The 19453-nt window shown below is 36.6% G+C and overlaps 1 protein-coding gene across 1 annotated transcript in view; it reads left to right on the forward strand.

The window, feature by feature from the left end:
• SLC25A21 (solute carrier family 25 member 21) overlaps positions 1-19453 on the forward strand; it is a gene marked incomplete at its 5' end in the record, with an annotated part of 249563 nt that overhangs the window by 219177 nt on the left and 10933 nt on the right. Inside the window, 4 exons of the mRNA XM_084263715.1 lie at positions 1844-1910; positions 8992-9051; positions 11929-12036; positions 17208-17372. Of these exons, the coding sequence (XP_084119841.1) occupies positions 1844-1910; positions 8992-9051; positions 11929-12036; positions 17208-17372 (400 nt within the window). The remainder of the gene's footprint in view (positions 1-1843; positions 1911-8991; positions 9052-11928; positions 12037-17207; positions 17373-19453) is intronic.

Raw genomic sequence — 19453 nt, forward strand, 5'->3', positions numbered from 1 at the left:
TGGTTATCAGTGGTACAAAGTCTAGCTGGAGGTCAGTAACTAGCGGTCTACCCTAGTGGTCCATACTAGATCCAACTCTGTTCAAAGTCTTCATTAATGATCTGAATGATGGGGCAGAGTGTACCCTCAGCAAGTTTGCTGATGATACAAAACTGGGAATAGTGGCTGTACAGCCATTCAGATGGACTTTGACACACTGGAGAAACGGTCTGACAGGAACCTCAGGAAGTTCAACAAAGGCAAAGTGTTAAGTCCTGCACCTAGGAGGAACAAACCCATGCACTAGTAATATACCAACTGAAAGACCTGGGAGTCCTCAGGGGCCAAGCACTGGCACAAACCTGAAATGTTGCTTTACACTGGGTATTTCTCTGCTTGTATATGTCTTACTATAAGAAAATCTGGACCAAGTTTGGGTCTCACTTTTTTGTGGTAAGAGCTACACCTGTGAGTAGAGCAGTGGAAAACTTTTCATTTTCCAATACCAGATATGCCAGCGTACTAGAAATTTCAAACAGAATGCCTGTTGTAGATATGCTCACAGGGGTTTAGATTGAACTGAAAGGAATAAAGTGTTTATAGGGTTCTGTGTTCTTGTAGCTGATCCTACTTGGACCTCACTTTCAGTTTGAACTCACATCAAACTGTATGAATCACATGCTTAAAATTATTCAACATTTCAACAGCTTGCTGAATCAGCAAGAATGTACTCTGAATATGTAGGAACCATTAAAGACTAAGACTAGATCTAGTGTATCTGTATTGCTATATCCATACCTATATTTTTACATATATATATATGTATGTATGTAAACATTTATGTAAGGTGAGACCAGAGAAATTCAAACACCTGAGGACTCAACTGAATTCCTGAAATCTTCTACCCAAGTACTTTCAGTGTTTTGTCATGAAACCATCATTGTATAAAATGCTCAAAGTTTCCTTTTGTTATGGGCTGGAATTATCTCTTTCTTACTTCAGAGAAAGGATAAGCAATATTCACCCTCTGGAGCATCTTACAAAGCCTAAATTATTTTATTTATATTGGAACAGTTTACGAAGAGAACTCCAGAGGAGCATTAGAAGAAGGGTGGAAAAATGGTATAGCATTAGTGGTATTTTGCTTTCATATGGGGAATATGAATATAATTGTTTCCCTTTGTTGTTCACAAAATAACTATAAGAGAATCTTTTAATGTGATGGCTCTTCCACACCCTGAAAAAATATTCCAATAAGCTCAACCACCACCTTTCAACATCACCACCTTTCAACATTTTAAAAAGACACAATTGCTTTGCTTTAAGAAGTGATTTCTTCTGTAGACAGAATCCTCTTGCACTCCTGAAAGAAGTGTATAAACCCTGAAGATGGATAAGTGGTAAAATATATATATGTATATCTCTTTGCTGGCTGGCAAGATAGCTTCTGGCTGACTGCATTGGATGCCTTTCTGAACTGTCCCTATGCACTATATAGTGTAATGTGGAGACCTAGCAGACAAGAACTATGTCTACTTTTACTTTCAGCTTTAATTATCATTGCTTAGGCAAGAAAAATTAAAATAATTCCTCATCATTGTCAACCTTTACATACAATTTCTTATCTACTTAGAAAAAAATTGATAGGATTCTAACTTATTCATTGATTATTTTTAGTGTATCATCTCACCAGCACATAATCAAATTGGTAGCACATTAGTTACATAGTGAGCAGGGTATCCTTATTTGTCTTTATGCTTGGAAATACTGAAAGGTTCATAGTTTTACTGAGAAAAGAAAATAGAATTGGCAGTGTGGTAATGGTCTTTATCAAGAAAAAATTATTTATTTTTTTCTTCAATAGATTGCTTGGCTTCTACAAAGGAATATTACCTCCCATCTTGGCTGAGACACCCAAAAGGGCAGTGAAGGTAAAAACCCATTGCTTTCTCCCTTAAAAATATGAGTGGGAACAGTGGCAGCTGTAAAATATTTTATTTCTTCCCCACTGATTGACATTAGAGTTTTAAACTTATTTGCCATATTAATCCTGATTTTTACTGGGGAAAAAAAACAAACTTTCTTGTTGATATCACAATGAAAAAACTGTTTGATTAAGAAGTGAAACATAAGGCTCCTAAATGCTAGACTATTTTTGGCCTGTATATATAATGTTACTGACAAAATTACAATTAGTTTATAAAATTTAAAAACTAATGAAATACTGTATGTGATATTTTAGCCTCATGATAACCTCTGGTTTAGACATTCTGTTTTACTGAAAAATCCAGCAACTTGCAAAATAAGAACAGCTTAGTAAATTAACAGAAGAATCCATTAAAGCCACTCCTAGTAAGTACTTCCTTGGTAACTTGAAGGAGTGTATCTGTAGGTTTGAAGTGCTGCCCAGTTTTCTTGTACTCCAAAGATCACACCACTCCATACTCTCTTTTTTACGACCTCAATGTAGGAATGTGTACAACTCTCCATCATACAAAGATTTTACTCCATCTCTCTTATAGTTGAAATATATGCCAGCCTATCAAAATCTATTTGGTGTCAAATGTTGATTTTCTACTATACTTTATGTTGATTTGTAGAGTAACATTCCTAAATAAAATGCAACAATGCATCATTTTTTTTCCAGTTAAGTCATGCAACCTTTTTAATTAAAACCTAGTAATTAAGCATCTAAAGTTCTAAATGTATTAAAGCATCCATTGTGTTAGGAGCAAATGGTTTCTCTTTTATGTCAGAACTTTGAAGGTTCCTGTAGTTGCATCAAATGTGTCTAAAAGCAGTCATTAAACAGAATGTCTTGGTTTTCCTTTTTTACTTTTTTCGTTTCTTTCTAAAAAGGCTGCATATGATTCTGGTCCTTAGTCTGCAATTAATCATTCACATTCCGATTCCTTTACAGAGGAATAATATTTGTATAAAGTGACAGGATGTGACCTTGTAACAGAATCCTAAAGGAGTTCTGGTAATGTCATCTTCTTGTTTGCATTGGCATTTTAGATGCAAACGACATGTGTCACTTATCTCAAATTTATTTAATACAACTGAGAAAACTACAGTTCTATTTAAGAAGAAAGTGGCAGTGAAGAATAGATGGGTGACATTTAGAAGATTCCAAATAACTAATTTTCTTTGGACTGTGATGTTTCCTCTGTCTTTCCATTTCATTTCATTTGAAACAGGTGAAAGTCAATTTGATTATGCTCTTAAGCATGTATTTAGTTAAAATACAAAGCCAAGTTTGATTTCTGTCCTACCGACCTGAGTCATTAAAAAATTTTGAGTCACTTTGTCTTACTCAAATTGATTAAACTGTCTTAAGTCCCATGATATTTGATATAATTATAGAATCATAGAAGCATTAAGTAGGGAGGTATCTCTAGAGGTCATCTGTTGAGCCTATATCTCAAAGCAGAGCTGACTTCATCATTAGGTCAGGTTGCTTGAATGCCTTGTCTAGTCAAGTTCTGTAAATCTTCAGGGATGGAGACTGCAGCCTCTCTGTGATCCTGCTCCAGTGCTTAATTGCTTCCATCGTGAAGATATTTGCCTTATTCCCAATGTCTTGTTGTACATCATAAGCTCACAGCTCCTTAAACATCTTACTGGGGCTTCCTTAGTGGAATGCTTTCTACCTAATTCTTGGGCATTTACATCAGGGCACAGTAGTGTTTCTGCAACCATGAGAATCAGGTTTAAATGTCAAACATGCTTTTTAATTAAATGATTTAATTCTTTAATTTTTCACACTACTCCTTTAAATTTTACGTTGTTCCTAGGACACCAGGAGGACTTTAAGTTGCCTTGAGACATCAGCTATTAGAAGAATTCAGTGACAGAATAGGGCAGGACAGTAATATCCTTGTAAGAACCTGGATACTGAAGCAATTCAATGTGAGATATTACATGACAGCATATGCCTACCATGCTGACTTCAGTGCCTAGAACAGATCACCTCAAGTGCCATCACATGGCACATGCAGGACAACCAGGGGATCAGGCCCACTCAGCATGAGTTTATGAAAGGCAGGTCCTGCTTGACCAACCTGATCTTCTGTGACAAGGCAACCCGCTGAGTGGATGAGTGACAGGCTGCAGCTTTTTTCTATCCTGACTTTAGTAAAGCCTTTGACACAGTTTTCCATGGCATTCTCCTGGAGAAACTGGCTGCTCATGGGTTGGACAGGGGTACACTTCGCAGGATAAAAAACTGGCTGAATGGCTACACCCAAAGTGTTGTGGTGAAGTTAAAACCAGTTGGCAAACAGTCACAAGTGGTGTTTCCCAGGGCTCAGTACTGTGTCCGGTTCTGTTTACTCTCTTTATCAATGATCTGGACAAGGGGACTGAGTGCACCCTCAGTCAGTTTGCAGACAACACCAAGCAGAGTGTTGTTGCAGGACTGAGGAAGAGTGGCTGGAAACCTGCCTGGTGGAAAAGGACCTCAGGGTGTTGGTCAACAGTCATCTGAATGAGGCAAGATGGCCGAGGGCAATAGCATCCTGGCTTGGATCACAAATACTCTACCCAGCAAGACTCAGGAAATGACTGTCCCCCTGTACTCAGCACTGGTGAGGCTACATCTCCAACACTATGTTCAGTGCCCCTCACTCCTACAATGACATTGAGGTTTGGAATGTGTCTAGGGAATAGCAATGAAGCTGATCTAGACAGTCTTATGAGGAGCAGCTGAGGGAACTGGGGGTGTTTAGACTGGAATAAAGGAGGACAAGGAGAGACCTTATTGCTCTCTCCAACTACTAGAAAGGAGGTTGTAGCCCAGGTGACTATTCTTGCAAGTAACAAGTGATAGGACAAGATGAAATGGCCTCGGGTTGCACCATTGGAGGTTTAGATTGAATATTAGGGAAAAATTCTTCACCAAAAGCATTCTCAAGCACTGGAACAGGCTCTCCAGGGAAGTGTTTGAATCACCATCCCTGGACGCATAGATGTCTTGCTTAGGGACATGATGTAGTGGTGGAACTGGCAGTGTTAGGCTGGACTCTATGACCTTAAAGGTCTTTTCCAGCCTGAACAATTGTATGATTCTAGGGTTATAATTTCTAACATCCAGACTGGAGTTTGCTTTGACATGAAGAGAATCCAGCTTGGCTCAAATTTCCACTAACCTTATTTGGATATGACCCCAGTGGAAAAGTCACTGCTTCCTTTGGCTCACTCTCCACCTTTTATTCTTCTAATAGTTTTCCTCATTTTAACAGGCCCCAAGATGTTCCCTGCCCACTGCCAAACTGACTAGTGAGATTTAGAGGAAGGCTATGTCCATGCCTATGGTTTTGATACTTGAGAAATCACAAAAGGTAGAGAGGCAATTTCTAGGTTCCAGCAGCCTTGGTTTGTGTCTGTGATGAACATTTTTGAAAACTTCTAGTTATAGTGTCCTTTATAGCTCATAAAAGTGTATAATGAATGGACAAGGGAGATTTTGTACTAAGAGTAAATGTACTTGCACTACTGGTATATCGTATTTATCCTGTCTGGATATTTGCAAATAAAAATGAAGCTACTAAAATTAAGTTATTTAGCCCCAGTTATTCAGCTAAGTGTTGAAGATACAGCTTCACTTTTAGTCAACAACATTCTCATGTCTGTCTTGCTATTTCTTTTTCTCTCTCTCTCTCTCTTTATTTCCCTTCTAAAAAGAAAGCTGGTATTTCTGGAAGACGAAAAGTCAAAGTTTATAACTTTATGTAGGATTGAACTTGAGGAAAGAAGTGATGATGCCAATACAATGGTTAACAGATGAACTTTTGGGGCAAATTTATATTGTTCATGTGTTCCCAGCCATCTTTTTTCAAGAATATATTTATACCTTAGTGTTATTGAGACATCTGGTAAGTACTTTGGCTATTTTCGTGTAAGTTGAATTAAAGTGTATCTTTGCCAGATGGACAGTATTGGTTATTATATGCACAAAAGCATGTTCTAAATAGGTTTTTTTCTTTTTTTATTTTTTGTGCAAAGGTATTAATACAACTGTAGAGAAAACAACAAATTGCACTGTTTTTTAAAAAATATTTTGGATGGATTTACATTATATAAATCCATGTGATGCAGCAGATACTTCTTAGCAAAATTGTGTATATACTAGCCACTAGTACACCCAGCAACATTTATGTTGAGTTTTATTGCTATTGATTTGTTTTCTTTAAAAAATGATATAAAACATAGTTACTATTAAGTAGTTATTTTATTTATGTCTCTAGGAAGCTATTGATTTTTAAGGTAACATTTTTAAGACCAAAAAATTGCTAGGTAATGTATTTCTGCCTTTATTACAACCATTTGACAGATCTGTAACACTATGGAAAACATTAAGGAATACCAGAAATTCCATCAAAGGTTAGGAGGGTAACAATGAGTGGAAAGATGCTGGAGAGAGAATAAAGTAGACTTTATCACAATAAGAAATTAATTTAGTTCAGTGAAGTAACTCACCCACCCACAATTCACACTTTCTCAGAGACTTCCTTTTATAAAATATCTTCAGTTATCAAAAAAGACAGACCTACAGTCTAAGTCATGCTTCTATCTTTTTTGGTTATTGGCAAGGGCAGTACAACAATTTTAAACATATTTGCAGGGTGTTTACAAGGGTAGTGTTCAATCTCTACACAATTTGGAGGGTGGTTAAAATCTGGGCCCTGATTCCAGGACCTTTTCTTCAAAATGAGAAAATAATGCTTGCTGGGAAAAATAATAATCCACTGGCCAGAGTATCAGTCCTTCAGTTTTCAGAAATTAACATCCTAACTTTGTATTGTGCATACGTATTCCCTCCTGCATTAAATGTGGCAGCATTATTAACACATTAACACTCAGTTCTGATGGGGTTTGTGTGATTCTGTTGACTTTTCACTTGAAACAGGGCTTGATTGAAAGATGTCATTGACTTTGCCATAGGACAGGGTTCAAACAAGTTAAAATGGCAATGTGGTGCTTATTACTGCTGTTCCTGTACACGTGGTTTATGGGAAAGCTGTTTTGTTCTGATAGGTCTGTTGTAACTGAGCCCTGAGGGACTGAGGTTGTCTTCTTTGGCTGAGACCCAGCACAGGTCACCCAGTCTTTCTGTTTTGTCTGAAAAACTATTCCCTTATGTTTCTTATGATTCCCACATCTCTGTTGACCTCATTTCCCATCGCCTTCCCCTCGTGGTGAAACTGTCTGATTGTCACATGCATGGGAAGGTGCTACGTGAGGGATCACGGCCTCATATGTAGGAGCAAAACGTTCAGGGGATCCCACCTTCATTTGAATCAGCTCGCCCTAAACTAATCAAGCATTACAGGTCAACTTTGGAAAGTAGCCAGGAAAGTCAGAGGTTCTAGTCATTACTTTTGCTCTACAGGAATGTGACAGCTCTAACTCTAGTAGATATCCACCTGCACTGATGCAGTCTAAGTCGGGACAGGTTTTTGTTGTTCAGTCCCATGATACTGGACTTGCTGTGTAAAAGACACTTTCTTCTTGGATAGATTGAGGGACTCATAAATAGTAAGTTGTAGTTACAGGCCTGTTGTTCCATGAGTGAAACTTTCATGGAATAACACCTCTGATGTCTTTTGTTTTACCTGTAATTCAGATATCTACTCTTTATCACTGGCAAGATTTTCTGCCATCCTCATTCTTCGTGTTAGAAGGTGGGTTTCACTGCCCTCAGAACTGTCTCACGTAGCATCGACCTGAAGTGCATTTTCAGTGGCTTCAGCAACATATTTGCAGAATATGAATTTGAAACAACACGGGTTTTCTGAGAGATGTGCTGTACACAGAAGCACTGGATTAGGAAGTGTCTAGTCCCCGGCTGTTCTATAATCTCCTTCATAAATTTATCAAATGCTCCCTTTCAAATGATTAAGACTTACAAAATATTAAGTCTTTTCCCCAATTATTGGTTCAGTATCTCACCCCTCTAGCTGTGAGAAAGCTTCATCCAATTTCAAGCCACATTCAGTTTTTACTTTTATACCAAATTACTTTATATTACATATCTTTCTTTGTTTTTCATTGTTTTGCAGCCTCTCTTTTGCTAGACTAAACAAGGCAAACATCTGTTCTTCAATCTTCATTCTTAAAAACTCTTTAAGCTGTCTGGTAACGCTGTTTTTAATATGCTGTATTCTGAGTTCACCTTTTTTTGAACAAGGGTGGCAGGATTGTGTGCTGTATTTCAGAGGACATCTTACCAATAATTTGGAAAATGTAACAAATACTCTTTCTTTAGAGTATACTTTGATGCATACCTTGACTGATGCATCTTAGACTTTGTGTAAAGTCTGTAAAGAAATAAGTGGTAGAAGTCTGATTGCATAGGTCAGTGGGAAGCTTCTTACAGACTTCAGTGAGGTCAGGTTTATTCTCAACACTGTCCTTGGAAGAATAAAGCTGTTATTTTATTCCACTTTGATTTTTAGAAGATTTCGTAAAGTGTGTTAGGTTGCAAAGTGAACCATTGAAGTTCAAACACAAGAGTATTGCTTGCATAACTCATCCTCTAAGGAATCGCAGACGCTCAGAACTTCTCAACACCGCTGACTGAAAGCAGACAATTGGGTGAAAGATTAATTTGTAAAGAGAAAAAACTAAAAGAGCATCTCTGATGAGAAGTAAACTAATATCTAAGTGTGAAAGTGATTACCATATAATATATTAGAGATGAGAAGGTGAGTTGGGAGAAATTAGAGTATCTGATACTATATTTATACCAGTATATGAAAGTTAGATGGTAGAGGAAAAGTGTATCCATTAAAAGCATGACCTATGTGTTCTAAGCAAATGCTTACGTAAATTATTGCTTTAATTGCACTTATGCTGCTATTATGCATGATACACAATTAAAATCAGTTCTGAAGCCTAATTGTCTACTATTGCATATCTGCTACTCAGGATACGAGGTAGTTTGGGTTTGCTCATTTGCATAAGTGATAATTTTTTTCAACCTAATTTCAGTCTAACTTTTATTTACAGTTTTTCACCTTTGAACAATACAAGAAGCTACTAGGATATGCATCGTTACCACCAGGACTGGTATGTATGGATACAGAACTTCATGGTCCAGTTTAAGATGTGTATACTGACCAGTCCCATCCGCTTCCTCCAATATGCAGGGAGACAGTTCAATCAACATTTTTTTCAGAACAGACTTGTACCTTGAAAGCAAAATAAAACCAATATTTATGTTATTTTTTATGTAAAATGTCTTCAAAATTGTCATAACATTTATAGCACCAATCACCATGGAACAATATGCAGCTTGTCATATGCAGCTGTCTTCATTCTTGCAAAATAACCCAAAAAATTGAACATTATTTTTTTATTTATTAGTGTGATAGTGACTAGAGACCTAAACCAAGTATCAGAGTGCTATTCTGTGAGACACAGTGCAACTATAACAAAAATACAGACCTCACTCTTATTCTAGAGACTTCATAACAGAAAAATAAATTATTGATAGGAAACTGTTACCTCCTTTGAAGTCAAATGCTCCAGATCATAACTTTTAAAAACAAAATACAGGACATACATCCACACAAAAATGTTTTAATGCTAAAATGTAACTTACATATGTTGTCCACATTCTCATATATAGGGCTTAACTCTGCTATCATACCATTTGGAATAAAAAAACCTTTAATAAGTATTGCTGCTTTCTGTGGTGTAAGTATGTAATAGTAAGTATACATTTTCACAGTAATAACATCACAGCTATGGGAAAAAACTGATATCTTTATGGTTTCACTATAAATGTTTTGGTAATGAATGGTTCCAAATACTGATCATGATAATATTTTCAGAAGAATCTTGGAAAAGGTTGTACGTAACTTCTATGGGAGATGCTGGCCAGTTTTGCCCAAGATCATAAGGTTTTGTTTAAAGGTCATTTTTTAACTAACAAGTTGTTTCTTTCTTGAAAATTTTCAGTAAGTTGTCGTGCAATATTTCTACTTCAATCTGTTGCTTCCTTCCAATTTACTTATTTTGACATTTGTTAAATCTTTTTTTTTTCTTTTCCCTGTAGAGACTCCTGAATTTTTCTTATATTTATCAGTGTTATCAGGGCATTAAGCAAGACTGATAACATTAATTATGTGGAAGAGGGTAAAAACCATCCTTCTTAAGCAGCAAACACAAAATAATCCTGAAAACCTGTATTATAGCTTTCTTAGTCAAGTGAATTGGAATCTGTTTTATAGTTTTGGTTCTCAAGGGAGTAGTTTGTGATGACTGAAGGAAATCTGTAAAATCTTATCTTGTAAGAGCAAGTGACTCTGCACATTGTGAGAACCAAAATGACTTTTGCTTTATCATTGTTTGAGGTCTCTTTCCAGCAATATTACTTCCGTTTCCATTTGCCTTCCATTGCAGCATCTGAATGGTCGTGGAAGCAAATTAACTAGATTAAAGCATTAATTATTCCAGTACCTCCCATTTTATCTTGCTTTGTTTTTCAGCACAGTCTTCTCTTCCTTAGATGTAAATACAGAAGCTGATACTTGTTCTCTAGCAAGTGGAAAGAACAGTTTAAGGTTCCATAGTACACCATCACTTTTTTTGGAGGAAAATATGCTGGGAATTTGTAAACATGCAATAGCTGACTCAAACCTGCTCTGATTCATATAGCAGATGCAGCAACTGTCAGACACCTCTGACATTTTTAGTGCCTTTCTTTTACCACATAGGGTTTTTTGCCCCTAAGATAGCCATGGCAGGGAGGTAAAAAGAAGGCTGAGAGGGGTCTAAGCTCTAAGGAATGTTTCTAGGTGCCTCAGCAGCCCTCATATCAAGACGTTTATTGTTAAAAGAGAAATACATACATTAGCAACATCTTTCTGCTGGCTCCTGCCTCATGGTTGACAGTGAAGAGGATAGGCTCTGGTCCCGTCTTGTATTGGAAAAATTGATTTGTGCTAACAGTGTTCTCCAAAGGCAGTAAGGCTGGATCTTGTCACTACCCTCCTAATTTACCATTCTTCTCTTTCTTGAGCTCTCAAGAGTCCCTGCTCAAATCCCTCTATTGAATAAGTTATTTTTCTCACTATTGTTTTTTTCTTAATATTGGTTTCCTTGAATTTCAGCAAATGTTCTCCGTGTACTTTATTTTGATCCTAGGACTCTTTTCAGCCCCTAGAAAGTTTGGAAATCTTAAATGAAGACAATAAATGTGTAAAATGATCACAAAAAACAACCACTCTGAATTCTCTCGATGAACCTAAATATTTCAATATTATTTTTCTGTTACGAAATAATTAAGGTACTTTTAAGTGCTGTGTCATGATGGAAAACAAAGCAGTGAATATCTCCATTTCTACTTCTTTAATGTGCCATCAGCTTCTAAGTAAATGGAGTTAATTCATTCTTGCAGAGCTTGCTGACATTTTCATGTGTGCCACTCATTCCCCTATAAACCTTTTCAGGATTGATTTTCATTTTTTTAGGAGGACTTTTCTTCTACTTGTGCAACTTAAGTACTGAATTATTTTAATCTCTTACATTGATTTCTTTTAAGTTAATATGTTAGTGTTATATACTTAATGCTCAGTGTAGAATTTTTATTTTTTCCAGTGCTGCATAACAGCTTTTATATTTGTGCTTTTATTCAGACTCCACCCAAAGATAACATGAAGGCATTGTTTTTCCATGTTTTTGTAATGAATTGGTACCACAGTTTTTCTTCCAGCTGAAAAGAGAATTCATTGACAGTGCTATGACATTTTATTTTTGTATTTTTTGGAATGTGGTTCATGGCTATTGTCATATTGTCTTCATGAACTGTCAGCATCTAATCAGGGGCTGAAGTTGTTTAGTAATAGAGTACTGCTGCATTGCTGTAATCTCCCAGTTTCATAATCTGATTTATGGGAAATTTTACTCCTTAATTTTTAACTTTAATTTTAACTTTCTCAGGCATTTGCTATTGCTGGCTTGGGGTCTGGGTTGACCGAGGCAGTCGTGGTTAACCCTTTTGAAGTGGTGAAGGTGACCTTGCAGACAAATCGGAATGCCTTCACAGAGGTATGAGAACTGATCCATTGTTCCTTTTCTGTTTTATTAGGCATAATGCAGTTCAAAGTTCATATTTAGAGCAGAATGTCTATAGTATATTGTGTTGATGCAAATGATATTCCCACAAGTTTAACAGAAATGGAAAGAGAGGGAAGAAACTCAATAGATGATGCCTTCAGATATGCAGCAATGCATACAGTATTGTCAGCAGCATCAGCATCTCCATTCCATGCCTGATGTGCACCTTCATCCCTCTTGAGTAGCCAGTATCCCAGCACTATGAGGAACTAGCCTGAGCCCCTTGTCCACAGTGCATTTTTGCCAGCAGGTTCCAGGCTTCAAGTGAGCACCAAAGGTTAGCATAAAAAAACTACATGCCCATGCCCTAGTCAGGGTTCTGTTCATTTCTTTTCTGTTAAAAAGTGCAGCTGGTATATTATAGAGTCTTGGATGACATTATTTAGATTAGAGGTCTTCACATTTATAAGAGCAAACTGGGAAATTGTTTGCATGACAACCCTTTTACTATTAAAATACTGCTTCATTTAAAGAATGGACTTTGTCTGTGGCTCTGGGTACTGCTGAAAGGAGAGAAAAATTAAGTTGGAAAACAGTGATTCATCAAAAACAAGTGTTCCAGGAATGCACCAGCTTCAATTAATTTTAATGTAGAAAATGTTCCAGGCTGAAGTGAAGGAAGGAAGTCACACGATTCCTTCTTTCTTCTCTCTGTGAATAAGACTAACAATTGTCAAATCAGCTCTTTCAAAATCTTTTGAGAAATTAGCTGTACCATGGTGGAAGGGCCAAATTACATAAGCATGGCATGAAAAGGTTAGATGAATCCCTCCAAGGCATGTTTTTTGCATGTTCTACTCCTAAGTTTTGACTGTGTTAATACTTGCATGCCTTGCAGCACAAACTGAATCCATTTGGGGGCTGCACAGCAAAGAGATTTATTGCCTGGCCATTGACATAAGGTGTTTGGGCCAAGCTCCTTAGGTACACTCTGGCAAACTTCTGCCACTGATTCCAAATGTTACAGGCTAGAAGGTACCTAGTCTGAAAGTCATCCAGAGAAGCATTCTCTTTCAGAATAAATTTTAAAACATTTGGTAAATTTTTCTTCGATCCTGAATGAGTGTGAGAGAGAGGTTGGGTTGCTCCAGGTCTCCAGCCTAGACAGTTTTTAACCATGGGCAGCAAACCGACTGAAACAGAGAACTAATACAGTACAGGAGTAAAAAGGTTAGCATCATGAAAGAAGAGAGACTGAGAGTGGGAGAAAACGATGTGTGAGAGGATTGATGTCTCTCAGGAAGGTGATTGAAAACATTATGGACTAATACTTCTTCAGGAGTAGTAAACTAAGCAGATATTCTGGACCTTTCAGCCTCACAGTTGTGAAGATGCAAATAACCTATCTTAATAAAAATTCTGATTTTGATTATACACACACACCAGTGTTACATCTTGAGCTAGTTCCTGGGAGGTTGCAGGAGACCAATAATGTATCCTTTTGCTTCATACATTGTAATATTTTTTCTCTATTGCAAACTTTGTAACAAAGCCTGGGATGTTTCAGTTAGTAAATTTTTTTCAACTATTTAATTTAATTACAGCATCCCTTCCTTGGTGACTTTCAGAATACTCTGGTAGTCATATGTAGCTGTTCAAAAGCATTCTGACTTGTTTTGTCTTAGATGAATATTCTTTGAATTTAATTTAAATGCAAATTTTAATCAAATCCAAATAATGGTATATTATCATAGTACTAGAATTGTAAAAGAATGCTTTTGGGACACAACTAGGAGCCTAGTTTATACCTAAAATATAAATAAAAGTGTCTTTTTGCCTAAAGAAAAAAATACAAGGTCTGAAGTTCTTAAATCACAGAGATTGCTAAATTACAGCCATACCTTTTCTAACATATCTTTTAAAAAGTGTTAGAATTTCACATTTTGCTGTAAATCACAGGAAAACTCCCATGACTTCACTACCATGATCACCAAGTTCTCATTGATAATATGTTAAAGAACATTCCTCTCTAAAGCCTGTAAACTCAGGCCCACTGGGAGACACACATGCATATGATACAGCATAAGGCAATGCTACACTCATTTTCATTGCCACACAATGCTTTTCTAAAAGGTTTAAGTAAAGTATGTACCTATCCCATTGTGTAGCTTTCGTACTATAAGATGAAACCTAATGCAGTTCACATATTTCTTTGACTATTGTATTGAAATAATAAATATATCTTGTTTAAAAGGAACAAGGAAGAGCTTGAACACATACATCCACACCCAGAGTCTTGCACACCCCCAAAGCAAATATTCACACACTACAGTGACAGCTGAATTATTCTGTGGTACCAGATCATCTTTCTAGAGCTGATAGGTTTAAAGAGAAAGGCCACTCTAAATCACATATCATCACTTTTCTAATATGGATTGCTACAGGTAAAAGTAATGGTGATGTTTTGTTAAACTGCTAGAAGGCCTAACACCTTGATGTTTTCCTTTCCTTTCCTTTCCTTTCCTTTCCTTTCCTTTCCTTTCCTTTCCTTTCCTTTCCTTTCCTTTCCTTTCCTTTCCTTTCCTTTCCTTTCCTTTCCTTTCCTTTCCTTTCCTTTCCTTTCCTTTCCTTTCCTTTCCTTTCCTTTCCTTTCCTTTCCTTTCCTTTCCTTTCCTTTCCTTTCCTTTCCTTTCCTTTCCTTTCCTTCCCTTCCCTTCCCTTCCCTTCCCTTCCCTTCCCTTCCCTTCCCTTCCCTTCCCTTCCCTTCCCTTCCCTTCCCTTCCCTTCCCTTCCCTTCCCTTCCCTTCCCTTCCCTTCCCTTCCCTTTCCCTTTCCCTTTCCCTTTCCCTTTCCCTTTCCCTTTCCCTTTCCCTTTCCCTTTCCCTTTCCCTTTCCCTTTCCCTTTCCCTTTCCCTTTCCCTTTCCCTTTTTTTTTTTCTTTTTCTTTTCCTTTATTTTTTTCTTTTCCCTGTAGCCATGGATAACTCACTGGCTATAGAAACTGGTGTCGTAATAAAAATCTTCTCACCTGACTTAAGAGTCGTGATTAATTAAACAAATACAGATTTCTGCTTTATGATGAGACGAATCTGGCTCCAGGTTCCACTGACTAGGTCTCTATTAAGTATAAGTCAACAGTTGTGTGAAGTGAATTAAATTTCTAATGTTTATACAATAAATTCCTCCATCTGAATTAGTCATTGTGAGGTCCTCCCATCATCAGTGATGAAACACAGGCTTGATCAGCTGACATTTTAGATGCCTACTTTGGACAAAGTGAACTGCTCTCTAGGAGAGCCCACTTTATTGCTAAAGGACTCAAAAAGGGAGTAGCCTAGGTGTGGATGTAGACATTGCAGGTATCCACATTTGGACTGATGAATTCCATCTCAGGTGTTCAGCAATTGATAAACTTCCCCTCTGAGTCATTAATAAATGTATATTCAAGATGAGACCAAGGGATACATTACTGTTGAAACTTGCTGTATCCAGCTTATATCACTTTATTAAGGAACCAATAGTTATTTTTTAGAGGTCTAATCCTCATTTTGGGTGCATAAGACAGGATGTTATTGCTAGTATCCAGACTATATTCCATGTTGGGTATTTACATTTTAGAGTAGATTCTGATCTGAATCCCTGGGGGCAGTTAGAAAAACAAATTATAGTAAAATGTATGCAGAGCATTAACAGGATAATATTAGTTACTAAATAGGAAAGCAAAAAAACAGATTGAAACTTGGTATTAAAGACAAAACTTGTCAGTCACCTAAATAAGCTGTTATATCCTCTGTCAGATATAATGGGCACCATTTGGCTGATACTGTTAATCTACCACAGTGATATTTTGAAATGGAAAGCTAATAAACAAATTAAGTGTATTGAAATCAGCAGTGTTCACAGCTTTCTAGTCAAAATTCTTCTATATTTTCATGTTTGAGCCTCCTAGTGGAAGTCATGTTTTGCCTTTCTAATTAAATATTTGGTTACCCAGAGCTGGCTTTATGCTTTGGAGAAAGCCAAACTCAAGTCAACAACATTTTGAAAGGAACTTTTCTATAATTTTGCTAAAAAGAAATCTAAAATTTTAAGAAGGGGGGCACCTGATTCTGAGTATCACACTATACTGGAAAATAGATCAAATGTGTACATAGACAGGCAGATCCTATCTGAGATTCCTTTCTGACTTGGAATTTAAATGCCTGTTCTGATTTTCAAAATATAGCAACACGTTTTAAGTCAACTACTTCATTAGGAAGGCAAAGCAGGATTCCCATCTGGATACTAAAGAAAAAAAAAATAATAAAAATCACTTTCTTTTCAAGATTTTCAACACTAGAAGAAAGTTTACTGTGTGACCTAGTTTCTAAAAGGTGCTGTATACCCAATAACTCCTTGAAAATCACTGTCTTAATGCAGTGGTTTACATTCTTAAAGCATGAAAAGACTCAGACTCAGAGGATCCAGGAGGGTTCCCAGACAATATATATGGCTTTTGTCACCTTTTAACCTGATTCCTAACATTGAATCTGGAAACTGCCAAACTGATCTTCAACATGAATATTTATAGCCTCCCCTGCTGCTCTAATCTGTGGCTCCCAAATACTTGAGCCACAATGGCTCAAAAATTTTCCTTCCCAATTTTGTCACTTCTATCAATCCCTCACTATCCGTGTTCCTGTGCCATTAGTTTTACTAGAGAAGCTGGTTTTAGCGACTTCTTGTCCAGAATAATTGTTATATACTCTAGTTGTGTAAGGGTTTCATCTGTCATAAACATAACAGCACAGACTCTATAATTAAGAAACTATTGCCTAATTCACACATTCAAAGCTACATATTGCTCTATAAAATTATTGTTGCTGTTGTTATTGTTATTTTTAGACCTTTTCCTTTGCTTTAGAAATCCTTAGTCTTATACAGTACTCAAGTCACACTTTCATCTTCTTTCTGTAATCAGAAAAATGAGGGATTTGGTTTGTTTTTATGAAAATCAGGATTTTTTTCATGATCACAGGAAAGGGAAAATAACAAAGATGGTGAGACTTCAGATAAAATTACAAGAATTGGCAACACTGTGTTTGTCAACAGGATTGAAATGATGCTTATGGTCATTGTTTTCCTTTTGTAAAGATGATCTCTTCCTTCTTTTGCTTGTGTAGCAACCATCTAGCTTTGTTCAAGCTCGACAGATCATTAAAACGGATGGTCTGGGCTTCCAAGGGCTCAACAAAGGTCTTACTGCAACACTGGGCCGTCATGGAGTCTTTAACATGGTTTACTTTGGATTCTACTTCAATGTGAAAAACATTCTTCCAGTCAATAAAGTAAGTTCTTCATACAACGCAGTAGACAAACAGATAAGAAGTTTGGCAGTTTAATTAACACCATATTTTTCGGTGCAATGCTGTGGTATTTACTAATAAATAGTGACTAACCTAGCTCTTGGTTTTGCAGAAATCTGTAGCATTTTAATGGAAGCAAGTCAAGGATTTGTACTTAGCACTCTTTAAGCAAAGCTGAGTATAAATTAGTGGTTATGTTTGAATTCTCATTTTTATGCCATGGTAGCAATGTCAAAAGATAGAAGTCGGGATACAGGTATGTTTTGCTTATGTTACCTATGTATGCACTTTTTTGTGGTAAACTGGCTTAGAAAAGAAGCATCAGTTTTTAGAGATCCTTTCAGTATTGATAAAGCACAGGACAAAGCTTGAGGAGGTGGTGGAGCTGTGGTATGTAGTGCATTCTGTGCATATACTAGGCCTGTTTACTCAAAAGAGTGTTGAAGATGAGAGAGCAGATTTATCCATATGGGACAGGAGTTACAGGGTCACACACAGGGGCTTATGTAGTTTGTAAGTAAAAAAAAATAAAAATCTTTATAGCTGTAATTGCACTTGAAGCCATTTTATTTGATAGCCTTATATTCCTTTACATAACAAAGGAAACATTTCCCTTCACAATAAAGGAAAATTTTACTAAGGAAAACATGTCAACTCTCTAAATGACTGTGTGTGAGCAACAGCTAATGGTTTATTAATGACTCGAGTACGTTACTTACCGAGCTGTGTTTCCACTAATGTGATTTTTAGATGATGACAGTTAAACAGTCACCAGTGTAATATGTAGTGATATTCATATAAGAAGCTGCAATTTACATCAAAAGGGATCAGTTTCTATTCCCAGATGAAGTAACACCTCTTTTCTTTTTTTCTGCACTTCTGAGTAACCTGGTATTTTTGTTGGCAACATTGTGTAAGTGGAGAAAAGCTCCACTTCTTATTTGCAGATCATTACAGTAAATTGAATTGTTCAAGAGCAGCTAACCCACAAGTTTCTACAAGTTTCTTTTAGTGTATTTAAGCATACTTTACTATGTACTTTAATCACACATTCTAAAAACTCAAGGCACAAGCATAGCTTGAAACCAAAGTAGGAATAAACACATTTGTGTTGATCAAAATATGAAAAAATATAATTACTATCCAGAACATTCATAATCATGTGCAGGTACAGACAAAGGCTTGTGTGCAACTTCTATGGATGTCTTGAAGTGTTCTTGCAAGAATAGTAATAGCATTTCGCATAAGCATGTTAAGAAAGAGAGAGAGAAAGAGAGAAAGAGAGAAAAAGAGAGAGAAAGAGAGAAAAAGAGAGAGAGAAAGAGCGAGAGAAAAAGAAAGAAAGAAAGAAAGAAAGAAAGAAAGAAAGAAAGAAAGAAAGAAAGAAAGAAAGAAAGAAAGAAAGAAAGAAAGAAAGAAAGAAAGAAAGAAAGAAAGAAAGAAAGAAAGAAAGAAAGAAAGAAAGAAAGAAAGAAAGAAAGAAAGAAAGAAAGAAAGAAAGAAAGAAAGAAAGAAAGAAAGGAAGAAAGGAAGAGAAAGAGAAAATTATTACATGATTGGAAAGATTCAGAGCTTTTATGATCTGAGAGAAATTATCACCTTATACAGATTTCGTGTGGTACAGATAATTGTTCACCTTTAAAGCATAGATTTAAATACATCTAGAAACCAAAAGAGAAGTTACTTCAGTGGTGTCAACCAGTGACCCAGCTGCCCTGTACATACTATCAAAAGCAAAAGACAATATAATCAGTGTAGGACTAGATTGCATCAGCCGCAAATAAGTAGAGAGGTTTGCCTTGTGCTTGATCAATACAAGGTGGTTTGCACGGTGGCTACATCCATGTTAGTAAATTGAGCAGCAGCACTGAAACTCAGTCATCTGTGCTGTTAAATGTTCCCTGGCACCGCTCTGGCCCAGGCTGGCCAACACTGTTCTTAGGTACAGTTTAGGAGCTTGCAAAGACAAAGAACCAATCCTGACAGACAAGTTTCATGCAGGCAGTCAGTTTTGAGTGATAGTAGCATTTAATAGTGCTAGTAAAGTTAAAAGAACACGTCAG

The sequence above is a fragment of the Gallinula chloropus genome, assembly GCF_964237585.1.
Source record: "Gallinula chloropus genome assembly, chromosome: 4".
NCBI lineage: Eukaryota > Metazoa > Chordata > Aves > Gruiformes > Rallidae > Gallinula > Gallinula chloropus.